Source organism: Molossus molossus, unplaced genomic scaffold (assembly GCF_014108415.1).
Source record: "Molossus molossus isolate mMolMol1 unplaced genomic scaffold, mMolMol1.p scaffold_m16_p_14, whole genome shotgun sequence".
NCBI lineage: Eukaryota > Metazoa > Chordata > Mammalia > Chiroptera > Molossidae > Molossus > Molossus molossus.
In genome coordinates, this window is record NW_023425349.1 from 39,441,975 (window position 1) to 39,457,164 (window position 15,190).

General features: G+C 36.9%; 1 protein-coding gene across 1 annotated transcript in view; it reads left to right on the plus strand.

Moving 5' to 3' along the window:
• The window catches only part of KIF27 (kinesin family member 27), a 93,743-nt gene that overhangs the window by 63,114 nt on the left and 15,439 nt on the right, over positions 1–15,190 (plus strand). Inside the window, exons 12-14 of the mRNA XM_036261637.1 lie at positions 5,338–5,451; positions 9,053–9,229; positions 13,972–14,187. Coding sequence (XP_036117530.1) covers positions 5,338–5,451; positions 9,053–9,229; positions 13,972–14,187 — 507 coding nt within the window. The remainder of the gene's footprint in view (positions 1–5,337; positions 5,452–9,052; positions 9,230–13,971; positions 14,188–15,190) is intronic.

A 15,190-nucleotide genomic window follows, 5' to 3' on the forward strand; every position in this document is an offset into this window, starting at 1 on the left:
TGTTTTTTATAAAGAATTGTATGGCTTTAGCTCTTATATTTAATAAGTTGTTGATCTATATTTAGTTAATTTTTGAACATGGTGTGAAATAAAGGGCCAACTTCCTTTTGCATGTGGAAATCCAATTGTCCTAGCACCGTCTGTTGAAGAGACTGTTCTTTCCCCATTGGATGGATTGTTATCCTGGTCAAAAATCAGTTGGTTGTAGATTTATAGATTTATTTCTAAACTCTCAGTTCTATTTCATTTGTACATACGTCGGTCCTTGTGCTAGTACCACAGTGTTTTGATTACTGTGGCTTTGTAGTAAGTTTTGAAATTGGGTAGTAAGTCTTCCAACTTTGTTGTTTTCAAGATTGTTTTGGCTATTAGAGATCCTTTGCAATTTCATAGGAATTTAAGGATCAACTTTTCCATTTCTGCAAAATAGCCACTGGAATTTTGATATGGATTGCATTGAATCTGTAGATCTTTTAGTATAGTATTGACATTATGACAATATAACATCTTCCTATCCATGAGCATTTATTTAGGTCTTTAATTTCTTTTAGGAATGTTTTATAATTTTCAGTGTAGTAGTCTTTTACTTCCTTGGTTAAATTTATTCCCAGATATTTTATTCTTTTAGATGTTATTGTAAATGGAATTGCTTTCTTAATTTCCTTGAGTTACTCATTCTTAATAATAATGGTAATAGTTATTATTATGGCAGTAGTTGACATTTATTGAGTATTTACCCTCAGTCAATACTATGCTAAGCACTTATGTGCTTTAACATACTTAATTCTTCTATATTTTCAACTTTTCCTTTCTCCTAGAATCCTTCTTTAAACATCTTAGATTTTTTTTTAATCCTCACCTGAGGATATTTTTTTCCCATTTATCTTCAGACAGACTGGGAGGGAGAGAGAGAGAGAGAGAGAGAGAGAAACAAACATGGATGTGAGAGAGACCCAATGACTGGTTGCCTCCTGCACGACCCCAACCAGGGCCAGGGACCGAACCATAACCGAGGTATGTGCCCTTGGCCGAAATCGAACCCGAGACCCTTTGGTCCATGGGCCAGGGCTCTAACTGTTGATCCAAACTGACCAGGGATAAACATCTTAGATTTTTTCTCTCATCCTAAAATTATCCTCCTTTAGTCTTATAATACACTCTCTCTCTCTCTCTCTTTTCCCTTCATAACCAAACTTCTTGGAAAAGTTTACTGCATCTGTTTCTGTTTCCTCTGCTTCCATTCATTCTCTTATCCTCTCCAGTTTGGCTTCTGCCTCCCAGCTCTACTGTCCATTGCAAAGCTCTGAGAAGGTCATTAGTGCTATCTCTGTCACTAAAGCCCTTGGCTTAACACCTCAGTTGCATCTAGCACAGTTCACTGCTCTCTCCATCTTGAAATATTTCCCCCTTTGCCTTTATGAAATTATTCTCTCCTTGTTTTCTTCTCTTTCTGATTGATTATTCTCTGTCTTTACTAGTTCACCCTACACTATCAGTTCTTTACATGTGGGAATTCTTCAAGGCCCTAGCCTGTGCCCTTTTATCTTCTACACTCTGTCCTGGGTGACCTAATTTTTTCCATAGCTGCAGTTAAACTTTGAAAACTCCCAGATTTAATCCTTGATTCCAGATTTTCTCTTTAAGCCATGGATTCATATCTAATTACTGATATTTTCATTAGGTTATTCTATAGATGAATTTATGACATTCCTTATTAAAAATCTCCCTACAAGCCCCGCTCTGTTTCCTTCAATGGGGGAGACAGTGTCATTTTCCAATGTGATTTACATGATACCTCAATCTGTCATTTGGGTAAACTAGAAACTTGGCAGTCATCCTTAACTCTGCCTCTTCCTTATCACCCATATCCAATGAACTGCTAAGTCCAATAGATTATATCTTGAATCTGTTAACTTCTCATTTCTACTGCCAACAATCTAGTCTCTGTTACAGTCCTTGTTCCATTGTGAGGATCAGGCCAGCCTGTCAGTCTTATGGTCTTTGGGTCTCAGCTTCTCATCCCTCAAAGGCCATGGCTTAATCCAGGGTTGGGAACGTCTGGCCCGCAGGCTGTATAAGGCCTGCAAGATCAATACCAGCTAACATCACATGCCTCACCAAATTAGCCTGACCAAATATAGCAGGCTAATTTAAAACAAAATTTTTTTCTTTATTGATTTTGGAGAGAGAGATAGAAACATTGGTGAGAAAGAACACTGATTGGCTGCCTCCTGCATGCCCCTCACTGGGGATTGGGTCCACAATCTGGGCATGTGTCCTGACCGGGAATTGAACCAGTGACCTCTTGGTGCATGGGTCAATGCTCAATCACTGAGCCACACCGGCCGGACAGCAGGCTAATTTTTAAGTTGATGATTTGGTATGGCCTGCAAATGATGTTATAAATATCCAAATGGCCCTTGGCAGAAAAAAGGTTCCCTACCTCTGGCCAAATCAACAAGGCATAGAACTCTCTAAATTTATGCTTAGGAAAAGGAAAAAAACTCTTCTGATCAGAGTGTATAGAATGCTGAAATGCAATTCTGCCTGTAACTTAAGCTTTTTACATTGTTATGTAGGACAGTTTTGTTCCTTTAGCTGTATTTCACATTTTAGGGAAATGACCCATTTAAAAGGGAGAATTGAGTATTCCAAAGAAGTATTGACATTTGTACTATTTCATGCACAAACAGAAACCTGCTCACAGTCTTAAAGATCATCTTGCCCTCTGTTTGGAGCTAACTGACACTTCTGTTTGATCAGTTTCCACTCAACTAAGCCACTTCCAGAGAATACAATGACTTCTGCGTAGGTTCTCCTTAGAGCAGCAGTTCTTAACTGAATTCCATGGATGAGCTATAAAGAAAAGGTATGGGAGGCCCTGGAATTGTGGGCCATAGTGTGCTCTTGGGCCTTTTTATTTCTTTTTTTTTTATCCTGAGGACATTTTTCCATTTTTTGTTCAGATAGAGTGGGAAGGAGAGAGAGGAAGAGAGAGAGAGAGAGAGAGAAACATCAACGTAAAAGGGACACATCGAGTGGTGGCCACCTGCACAACCCAACCAGGGCCAGGGACAAACTGCAACTGAGGTACGCGCCCTTAGCGGGAACCGAACCTGGGTCTCTCTGGACCGCAGGCCGACGCTCTAACCGCTGAGCCAAACTGGCCAGGGCGGGCTTTTTATTTCTTTCAGCACCAATTTCCTCATCTATAAAATGTAGTTTATAACAGCCCTAGCAATAGGACTATTGTGAGGATTACGTGGGATACTTAAATAGATATAAAAAGGCTAGCACAGTGCCTGGCAGACAATTATTTTAATTGTAACAGGGATCACAATATAAAATAAAGGCAATAATGTCTACTGCAAAATGTAGAAGAGGGAATTAGATCGACTGCAGTATTATTTTAAAGCATATGTGGAACAACAGGAATAGTAGAGTTAGCTCCAAGTAGAAGGTGCTTTTATTTAAGCATCTTCAAGTTGCTGTGACTGTGACAGGGGCCAAACTATAATTATGAACTAGATCTAGGGAAGCATGAAAAATTGATGGGTAGTAAATATAATGGGGTCCAAATTCACTCATAATGCAGAGAACATTTATTTAGTGTTTAGCAGACCTGTTTTCTTTATGACACCCCCCCATCCTGCCCAATTCATGTCATGATAATTGCTGGAAACATGGAAAGTAATCAAATGTCCAGTCTGTTTAAACTTTTTCTGATAACTTAACATTTCCTTTGAATAATTCTTAGCTCTCTTGAATAATAAGGTGTAGCTTCTTAGCTTTTTCTGCCTTGTGCTTCTCTCCCTAAGATGGAATCTGGTGTATGTGGTGGTTGGGTGTGTAGGTTTTTATTGCATCCTATGGAGTTGAGGGGGAAATGGCCTCCTGAGTTTTAGTTGGGCTTTGGATGTGACTGGCTGCAATCTGCTCTCCCTTGTCCACCTTTCCCTGCTGGCCCCTGATAATGGAACCCATGGCTAGTATGACTCATAGTCTGGTCTTGCTTTCAGCTTAGAGCATGGAGGTGTTTTGACTTCATTTCATTTCCTAATGGCATTTATATTATAAATCCCTGTTGAGCCTACTAGGTCTTCCATCTACCTTGCTAACCTTGTAGTCTATCCTCACCTTCATTTGTGTCAATTCTTCATGATAAATGACCCCCAATGGCTCTCAACTCAGGGTCCAGGTCATCTGAGGTCAAGAGGTCCAATTAGTCTCTTTTTCCTGACTATGCTCTTTCAGCAAGGCTGGGCAATCCCATTTGGGTGTGGGACTTCTGCACTGCAGTCTGCATTCTCTCCTTCTGCCCTCGTGATGCCTTTACTTATCACCCCCTTTCTGAGCCAAAACTTGAGAGGAAAATTGGGACATATATCTTTCTTACTCTTTATTTTCTCCTTTCTGCTGTTCCCAAGGCAGGGAAATGGTAGACTTCCTTTTTACTTCTTTTTATCAGTACTTCTGAAATCACCTGTGGAAAAGGTACAATTTTTATTTTATTACTAATTTATCACAGCCCAATACTTTTTAAAAACATGAACTAGTTGAAAAGTGAAATAAAAATTAAAACATAAAAGTCCATCTTTAAATTATTAGATTTAACAGACATAAGATTATGTCAAATTGCCCTAAAAATTTCTAAACACTCAATTTCTGTACTTACCCATCATGGATCAGGAAAAGATGGTATGCCCACTTTGATTCATGGCTACCTTCCTGATTCCTGCCAAGCTGTAGTGGTGACAGTGGCATCTTCTCTAAACCTGGGGAGAGCACAGTGAACATTGGCCCTCTTGACATGACTCTTAAGATGTGGAAGGAAACTAAAGGAATTTGGAGAATACTCTTCACAGGACCATGATCTGTCTTGCAAAACTATTCTCGTGCTGCAAAATCTGATTTTTGAATGCCAGAAATGGACTAGTACTTTTCTTTTTACACTTCTATTGTCATAAGTCCTAATATCCCCATGCAGATGGGTACCTTGGATGGACTGAGGGTAATGAGCTCTGAAAGGCACAAGAGTAACGCACATTTATAATTTTCAGACCCATCCATGTTTATGCTAATTTGTAACACTGTGAAAGAAGGAAAAAAAAACAAAAACCCTTAGTTTTGTTAGTAGAACCTGATTTTTACTGTGAGATTTTATTGCTTTGGTGAGGGGCTAATGTTATTTTCTTCTCAAATAGCCCCAATCTCATCTACTCATTTTCTTTTTGCAGCTAAGAAAGCAAATGTTAAAAAAAAATGATATTTCATCAATGTTTAATGATGACCACGTAGTAAAAGCCATAAGGTGTTTCTGATTTCTGTTTTCTGCAGGAACTAAAGTTAAAAACACAACCAGAAGAAGATCTGAAACTGAAAGCTGAGGACCTTGATGCATCTAAGAAGGAAAGGAGAAAAGGTTCGTTTGGAAGTATAGACCAACTCCAGGTTTGTCCATTGTATTTAGTGTTTTTTGGTTTTTCTTCTATTTGATGATTGTCTAATTAGAGGTAAAAAGTGAACTCTGAATAAAATCTTTAAACACTAGGTTTTGCCATTTGAGGGTAAAATTTCTAATATTTCTTCTGAAAATTTTCTGTTATTGAAAAATTATCATCCAGAAATGTGCTGTATTCTTAATTTCAGTAGAAATGTGTTTATTTGAATGCTGTGGAATGTAAACATGAAATCCACATTCACCAGATTTTATCTATTCTAACCATGTCAAAACTGGTTTATTCCCATGGAAAAATATATTTCTAAAAATCAGAGCTCTCCATTAGTTTTATATGCACTATATATTATATATTAAAAAGCTATTGTTTTAGTGCCATATTTAAAAAATGAAATTCACGTCCTGGCCGGTTTGGTTCAGCGGTTAGAGCGTCAGCACGTGGACCGAAGAGTTGCAGGTTCAATTCTGGTCAAGGGCACGTACCTCGGTTGTGGTTCGGTCCCCAGCCCTGGTTGGGATCGTGCAGGAGGCAACCAGTCGGTGTGTCTCTCTCACATCAATGTTTCTCTCTTTTTTTCCTTCTCTCTCTCTTCCCTCCCACTCTGTCTGAAGATAAATGGAAAAATTTCCTCAGATAAGGATAAAAACAAAACAAAACTGTAATTAAACTAAAATGCACATACATCACCTTGATTCTGAAAAAAATATTTGTTCTCTTCCTAAATTTTATACTTTAATAGTAAAATTTAGTTCATGAATATATAGCAGGTCCTCAGATAATGTCATTTTATTCAGTGTTGTTTCATTATAATATTGATAAGATGCTTTAGGAGCTTAACTTTTGTTTACATCAATTAGCCTGTGGTAAAATTGGTTTCATTATATGTACGTTTGCTTAAAATTGCAGAACCTACCAACAGTGTTAAGTGGGGACTTACTATATTCCCAATTATTTATTTATTTTTTTAAACATATCTTTATTGTGGAATGTATTACAGATGTCCCTCTTTTTCCTCCCTTTGACCCTCCTCCGCAGTCCTGTCCCCTCCTGCTTTCCCCACACTACTGTCTGTGTCTATTGGTTATGCATATATGCATGTAAGTTCTTTGGTTTCTCTCTTCCCGCCCCACCTCCCCCTTTCCCTTTGAGGTTCATCAGTCTGACATCAATTATTTATTTTATTAGTGTATTTTCGAAATTGGTTCAAGAGCACTTTTGGGTGGAAAAGGGAGAGTGTGGGGGGGGTGAGAAGGAGAAGTAGGGATGCATAGAATAGTGAGACCTATTTTTCACAATGTTAAGGATCTAAATTTTAAACAAATACAATAAGAATAAGATTCCTGTTGCTTGCACTGTGTTGAGTTAAAAGAAACAACACACAACTGTTCCTGTCTGGTGTGGTTCAGTGGTTGAACATCGACCCATGCACCAAGAGGTCGCAGGTCCAATTCCCAGTCAGGGAGGCAGCCAATCGATGTTCTCTCTCATTGATGTTTCTATCTCTCTCTCTCCCTTTCTCTCTCTCTAAAATCAATAAAGAAAAAAGAAGTTAGTCCTGGCTGGTTTGGCCCAGCGGTTAGAGCATCCCGAGAGACCAGATGCTCTAACTGCTGAGCAAAACCGGCCAGGGCACAACTTCATGTTTTTTAATGTTCTAAAACAAAAACCCATGTTTTAGAATTTGGCTCTAAACAAGGACAAGATTTATATGCTAGTCAATATGAATATCTAGAGAACTTATAAGACAGTGATTTGATATGAAGTTCCTTTATAAGAAGAAAGTATTTAAAATCAACTCTATGGTAGGAACTTTTGCTATAAAAAGAGAAAAGACAAATCAAGAAATTTTCAGAAAACTGAGATACAGTGAATTACATAAATCATAACCTTCATTATATGAAATGCAGAAAAATCCATTTATCAGTTTCCCTAAAAAACCTGTATTATGTTAGCAGACTCCTACCTATTCTTCAAAGCACTGCTAAAATATTACCTACTCTGTAGGGCTGGTACTGGCATGTCTTCCATTTCCAGACAAAACCAATCTATTTTTGTTTACATGGTACATAGGAGTTAGCATTTATCATCAACAATAATAATTTTTTGGTTTCTCTCCTGTTGTAATGGAACTTACAAAAGCTCTATTGTTCATCTTTCCAACCCCACTCACAGTCAAGGAATGTTTGAAGAATATGTTTAGTTGCTAGACTTCTTAGGATCTCACATATGGACTTTTTAAGGTATCGCTAGCTGGATATAATCAAAATAAAGTATTTCTATAGTTGCTCTGGGATATCCTTTGTGTTCTAAAAATTGTAGAGCTGCTGTTTTAGACTTTAGTAAGGTTTGGATGTAATAGTGCTATAGGATCATACTCTCTAGGTGTAGATGGAAGACTGATATCTCTGGACCAATTGTGCTGTGGCTACTTTGCTTTTTTTTTCTCATGCATATTTTCTGTCTCATTATCTTAATGTAGATTTCAAGGAACCATTTTTTATCAAGTTTGAGAAGAACTGGAAAATAGTACTGTATTTATTTGTTATCTTATTTGTTGTTTAGTTGGCATTGCTTCATTACTGTTAACACAGTGCAAATGAGTGCTTAGTAGAATTCACCTTGAATAGTCATATTCCCTTCATATTTTTGTTTGTTCTTGCTTCTGGGTATTCTTAATTCAAGAGAGTATTAAGATGCTTGTTTTGGAACCCTGGCCAGTTTGACTTAGCAGTTAGAGCGTTGGCCTACAGTCCAGAGACCTGGGTTCGGTTCCTGCTAAAGGCACGTACCTCAGTTGCAGTTTGTCCCTGGCCCTGGTTGGGTCGTGCGGGTGGCAACCACTCAATGTGTCCCTTTCACGTCGATGTTTCTCTCTGTCTCTCCCTCCCACTCTATCTGAACAAAGTATGGAAAAATGTCCTCGGGTGAGGATTAAAAAAAAAAAAGATGCTTGTTTTGGAAATCTTTCTGACTGTATTTTATTGTATAGTTATTTGATGTTGACAGGATACAGCGCAGAGTGGATTTCCATGCTCCATTATCAGTGTCTTCCACTGTGTGTATTCATTTATTCACTTCATTGATTAATTGATTGAATCAGGCATTCAGTCATTCATTTAACATTTTATTGAAGGCAATCAAGAACCAGGTTTTGGGGATACAAAGGTGAAAAGTACAGTCCCGTAATCAATCAAGGATCTCAAGTTGGGGAGACAGACTCTAGAGCAACCAGCAGTGTAAGTGCTGTGATGGAGGTATGCACCTCTACAACAGAGGAAAAGATTCTCAGTGTGTTCTCTGAAGTAACTCTTAATATATGTAAAGAAAATTGTCAGTTCTATCTTGGTCAGCCTAAAAAATTCCAGACTAAAACATTTGGGGAGTAAATTTTAATTCCTTATTAAACAACACAGCAAGATGTTGACTGGAACCACGTACTTCTAGACAGTTTTAGTCAGGAACACTATTTTGTTATTTTCACTAGTAATTTTCAAATGTTTATTTAAGGTGTTTTAGCCCATCTGAAATTATATTACTATATAAATTTTATGGCAGAAGGAAAAAAATAAAATTTCTTTGGAATTTTAATGTAGAAATTGGATGAGCAAAAGAAATGGTTAGATGAAGAAGTAGAGAAAGTTCTGAACCAACGCCAAGAATTAAAGGAGCTGGAAGAAGACCTACAGAAGCGGGAGGCCATCGTTTCTAAGAAGGAGGCCCTATTACAGGAGAAGAGCCACCTGGAAAATAAGAAGCTGAGAACTAGTCAGGTATTCTATTTAATATGCTCTTTCATTCTGGTTGTATGTCATATAAAGTAGGATTTTTTTCTCTAAGAAGTAAACCAGTGTGAACTCAGAAATCAGAAGGACACTCTTCTGGTTTTCATTGTATTTTGCTTATTGCTGCTCATCTAATGCCATCACTAAAATCTGTTGCAATTTTGAAGTAAAATGTTCAATGTTCTGCCAAGTATGATTTATTTGTTACTAACTTTTTTTGGTGTTTTTTAAATTATGGTAAAATATACATAACGTAAAATTTACCATTTGACCATTTTAAAATGTAGAATTTAGTGACATTACATTCACATTGTTTACAATCATCATTACTGTCTAAAACTTTTTATTACCCCAAACAGAAACTGTAACCATTAAGCAATAATCTCCATTTCCCCCTGTTATTAACTTTAATGCATATTTTTAATACTATTTGATGTTTTACACTGAACATTGATAATCTGGAATAATAGACTTGAAAATGATCTAGCTATCACTACTCAAAGTTAGAGGTTTGCAGGATTTCAAATTATAAAGACTTGGGGACCTTTACAAAAATTTTTGCTGGAGGACTTGGATTTTATGAGCCAGTCAAAGAAGTGGTTTTATGAAGGAATTTGCTTCAATTTCAAGTTTTGAAGAAAGAATGATTTTGAAGTGAGTAGAAGGACCATGAGACACATTTTTGATATATCTTTGCAAATCTTCAACATTAGCAACAGCAACAACAGAATCTAAAAATGAAGCTGGGTTGCCCCGACTTGAAAAAGACTTTCTATCCAAACCTTTGCCTCCAGCAGGCCTTGAGTCCAAGGTCAATTTATATATTGAATTGAGGGACAGAGAGGATCAGTGACCTGCTTCTTTATTAGATCTGCCTTTCAGCCAAAATATAGATCAGTAGGATCTGAGTTGACAGTGGCGTGTTCTTAACCTCTCCACCTCAATATAACAGGTAGACAGGGGTGGGGACCTGTACTTAACCTCTGCTCTGTTCTCTGTTCTCCAGACATATTGAAATAGCTATTAGCACCAGGCTGCTGGACAGAGGGGTAGGGCCACCCTCTCCAACCACCCTAATTGCTGGTGCTATAACCAGGTAGCATGCTCACACTGGCTGTCAGGGTGAAGTTTTAAAAGCTACCCCTCAAAACCTGTAAACAAGAATAAAGGGGACTGCCAAATTAAAATATCAAGTGAGTAAACAGAAGAAAATAACCTGGAACTTTTATGATATGTTCTGTATCACAAAAGAAGAGGAAAGAATAAAAAAAATAAGAGAGAAAATATTTTTACAGAAATAAGTTTACGCCCTGGCCAGTTTGGCTCAGCAGTTAGAGCGTTGGCCTGCGGTCCAGAGAAATAAGTTTACTCCATGATACAAAAAAAATGAAAACAGATATTTTATAGTTTCAAGAAGATGTACTATTTAGGAGCAAGAACATAAGTAGATACTCACTGCGATAAGTAGAGAGTACAAATAAATGAAACCCACAATGGATCAAAGCAAAATTGATTCTTTGGAGATTGTGTTAATGAAACAGAAGGAAAACTTGAGACTGTTACACTACTGGGTTCTTTTCTGAACAAGAGGCACAACAAGATTATAACTTTTTAGTGTTTAAGAAATATTTACAAGAGTCCTGACAGGGTAGCTCAGTTGGTTAGAGCATTGTCCTGATACACCAAGTTTGTGGGTTCAATCCCCAGTCAGGGCACATATAGCAGTGTACCAATGAATGTAAAAATATAAAGAAATACAAGAATTGATCCTATGTGTTTCAGACAAGGAACGTGATAGTTAAAAAACTACATTCATACCATATATGAATTTAACTCCAAAATGAGTCAAGGACCTAAATGTAAGACTTAAACTATGAAACTGTTAGAAGAAAATATAGACATAAATATTCATGACCTTGGATTAAAGCATTGGTTTCTTGGATATTACACATAAAACACAAGCAACAAAAGAAATATTAGAGAAATTGGACTTCATCAAAATTAAAACCATTTGTGATGCAAAAGACCCCATTAAAAAGTGAAAAGGAAACCCACAGAATGGGGGGAATTATTTGCAAATCACATAATCAGATAAGGGAGTTGTATCTAAAATATATAAAGAATCCTTATAACTCAGTAATATAAAGAAAATCCTATTAAAAGTGGGCAAAGGATCTAATAGACATTTCTCCAAAGAAAAGAGATACAAATGACTAATAAACATATGAAAAGATGTTCAACATCATATCAAAATTACAATGAGATACCACTTCACACCCATGAGGATGGCTATAATCAGAAAAATAGATAATAAATGTTAGCAAAGATATGAAGGAATAGGAACTTTCATACCCTGCTGGTAGGATTGTAAAATGGTTTAGTTGCAGTTCCTCAAAAGAGTAAACATAGAATTACCACATGACCCAGCAATTCCACTCATAGATATATATCCAAAAGAAGTGAAAAACATATCTATATGAAAATTTGTACGTGAATGTTCATAACAGCAAAAAAATGAAAACATCCTAAATATCCATCAGTTGATGAATGGATAAACAAAATGCGGTATATCCTTACAATGAAATATTATTCAGCAGCAGAAAGGAATGAATTAGTGATACATTTTAAAGCATGGATAAACTCTGACCACATGTAAAGTGAAAGAAGCCAGTCATAAAAGACTACATATTATTTTATTTGAAGATAGAATATGGACATTTTCAGGTGAAAAGAATCTCCACATGACCTGTCTCAGGAAACTATTAGAGGATGTACTCTGCAAAAAAGAGGGTATAAACTATGAAAAAGGAAGACTCAGGACTGAAAATGTGATCCAACACAGAAATTTCCAGGATAATACCAAAGGAAAGTCCCAGAACAATTTGTCTAGCATAGAGCCAGAATATGGAGGCTCCAGGCAAAATATTCCCAGAAAAGAATGAATGAAAAGATTTCCTGATTTAAGTTTGATCAAATGAAGAAATCATGTTCAGAGGAATTTTAAAGTACTATTGGACAAGAATTAGTTATAAGATACAAAAAAAGTATCAGATGGAATTATGATCTTTATTTATTTATTTATTTAAAAATCCTAACCTGAGGACATTTTCCCATTTTTTGTTCGGATAGAGTGGGAGGGAGAGAGAGTAAGAGAAAAAGAGAGAGAAACATCAACGTGAAAGGGACACATCGATTGAGTGGCTGCCACCCACACAACCCAACCAGGGCCGGAGACAAACCGCAACTGAAATACGCACCCTTAGAGGGAACCGAATCTGGGTCTCTCTGAACTGCAGGCCGACGCTCTAACCGCTGAGCCAAACTGGCCGGGGCAGTATGATCATTTTTTAGTCGATAGTTAAGATATAAACTATTCACAAGGTCATGTAAACTGAATATTGATTTAATAAAAAACTATAATACATATTGGGAGAGTGGAAGGAGAAGTAGGAAAGAGAAGGCATAGAAGTACTAAGTCCTTATCTTCCATAATCTACAGTCAGTAGACAGTATCTAAAATTGATGTTACTTAGAAACATGGACATAAACACCGGAAGAAATATCTAAAACATTGAAGATGGTTGTTTCTGGGGATCAGGACTCAGGTGAAAGGGTGAGGTAGGGGATGGCTTTTCTAAAAATTATAAACTTTATGGCAATATAAACATATAATGACTTTGATGAAAAAAATATTTTAAAAATTAACTTACTCCATAATGTAGAGCTCCCATAAATCTAACTGGCTATATTTTCTGACCAGAATGAAACAAGTAGAAACAAATTATATGTTTAAATAACAACTAACCAAATCTCAAATTCTAGGAAATTTTAGTGTAATTAAGTCTACTATGTAACCAGGCCAAAGAAGAAAAGTTCAGTTTAGAAAAATCATAAAGAAAACTGCCTCTCAAAAGCTATGCTGTGTAGTCTGATGTGGCCAAGCAATACTTGGTAGTAAATTCATTGTTTGAATTTTTTGGGGGGGAATTGCCAATTTTTATTTTACCACATAAAACCATTTAAAGCCCTGACCGGTTTGGCTCAGCGGTTAAAGCATCAGCCTTCGGTCCAGAGAGACCAGGGTTCGGTTCCCGCTAAGGGCATGTATCTCGGTTGTAGTTTGTCCTCGGCCCTGGTTGGTCGTGCGGGTGGCAGCCACTCGATGTGTCCCTTTCACGTCGATGTTTCTCTCTCTCTCTCTCTCTCTCTCTTCCTCTCTCTCCCTCCCACTCTGAGCAAAAAATGAAAAAAAAATGTCCTCTGTTGAGGATAAAGAAAAAAAAACCATTTAAAAACTATTGTTTATGAAAACTACCATTACTTTATAATAAAATAGACATTTTACCACACACAAAATAGAAAAGAAAATTTCAAAATATAAAACAGGTGTTTTTGAATAATAATATTATTTTAATTTCAGGTATACAACATTATAATTCTATATGTGTATACTCTATTATTGTGTGCTCACCACCAAAAGTCTAGTTTTCATCCATCACTATATATTTCACTACCTTTACCCATTTCATTTTTTTAAAAAAGGCATTCAACTTAAGATTTTAGAAAACCAAGTCCCCGTACCCTCCTCACAAAAAAATCCATGGGAAAAAACAATAATGTAGAAGCTAAAAAAATATTCATTTAATAATTTTCTCTCTGTGGTTTTAAATTATATGTACTTTTTATTTCTAGTAACTTTTTTGGGTATCTTGTGGATTGTATCATTTTAGGCTTTAAACACAGATAGTTTGAAAATATCAACTCGCCTGAACTCATTGGACCAAGAGTTGTCTGAAAAGAAGGTGCAGCTCCAGAGCAGCACAGCTGAGGAGAAAATAAAGATTTCAGAACAAGTTCAAGCCCTCCAGAAAGAAAAAGATCAGCTACAGAGACGAAGAAACAGTGTGGATGAGAAACTTAAAAATGGTAGCGTGTTGTCACCCGAAGTAAGTCAGTATTCTTTGGAACTGGAAGTGCTGTATGATGGACCACTTGGATGATTTTCTCCCTTTGTCACTTAAACATAAAAATGATAAATCTGGTGGACTTTGTTTCCTTGAGACTTTGTCAGATGTGATGAGTTTACCTGGCACCACAAGCCATGCTTGACTGGAGACTGCCATGTCCTTATGTAGAGGACCATGAACATGGCCCCTTCCCATGGATTGCCAGGAATTGGGACACCAACACTTTTCCTAGAGTCTAGCCTTTCTCAGCTGGGTTTCTCATCTGAACTCACAAAACAGACAGTGACTTTTTTCTTATTTCTTCCAAAGAGGGGCACCTTCCTTCTCTCTGTGCATCTTTCTTGAATGATACTAGGTAATTCATTACATAAAATGGATGCCCAGGGCACTAAGGGTTAATTCTTCCTATTACCTTGGTTGAGAAAGGCCCAGTGTTTAGTATGTTCCTTCCAGGTAGATACATAAAATTAAAATCCCAATAGAAATACCCTTTAGTTAGAATTTTCATTTAAGGGACCATATAGCTCCTCTCACGTTTATTTATTTATTTTTAATGGTGTAAACGATATTTATTGGCTATCAAATTGCCCCAGACTTTGTCTTTTTTCAGAATTTTACCTCAGTTGGCAATGGTACCTGTACCTTACTTGATCAGACAGAGATGAATTTTTGAGCCAGAATTTTCTCTGCGAATATTTATTGTTGATGTCCTGTCATTACCAAAGCAAGAGAAAATTGCTAAGAGAAAGTGAGTAGCTGGAAAACATGCACCTTGCTGAATCTTGTAGTGTTTTAGATTAGAGCAAGTATGAGAGGAAGTTAAGGGGGCTGGTTAAGAAGGAACAGGAGAAAGAATTTCATTCTATTATATTATTGTTCATTGAACTGATGAAAGGTATTAAAGACTAAGTCGATTAGAGGCTCTGTGGCATTTAAGCCTCTACAGCAGCTTTTTAACTCAACTTAGGTAGCTGTGCAGAGG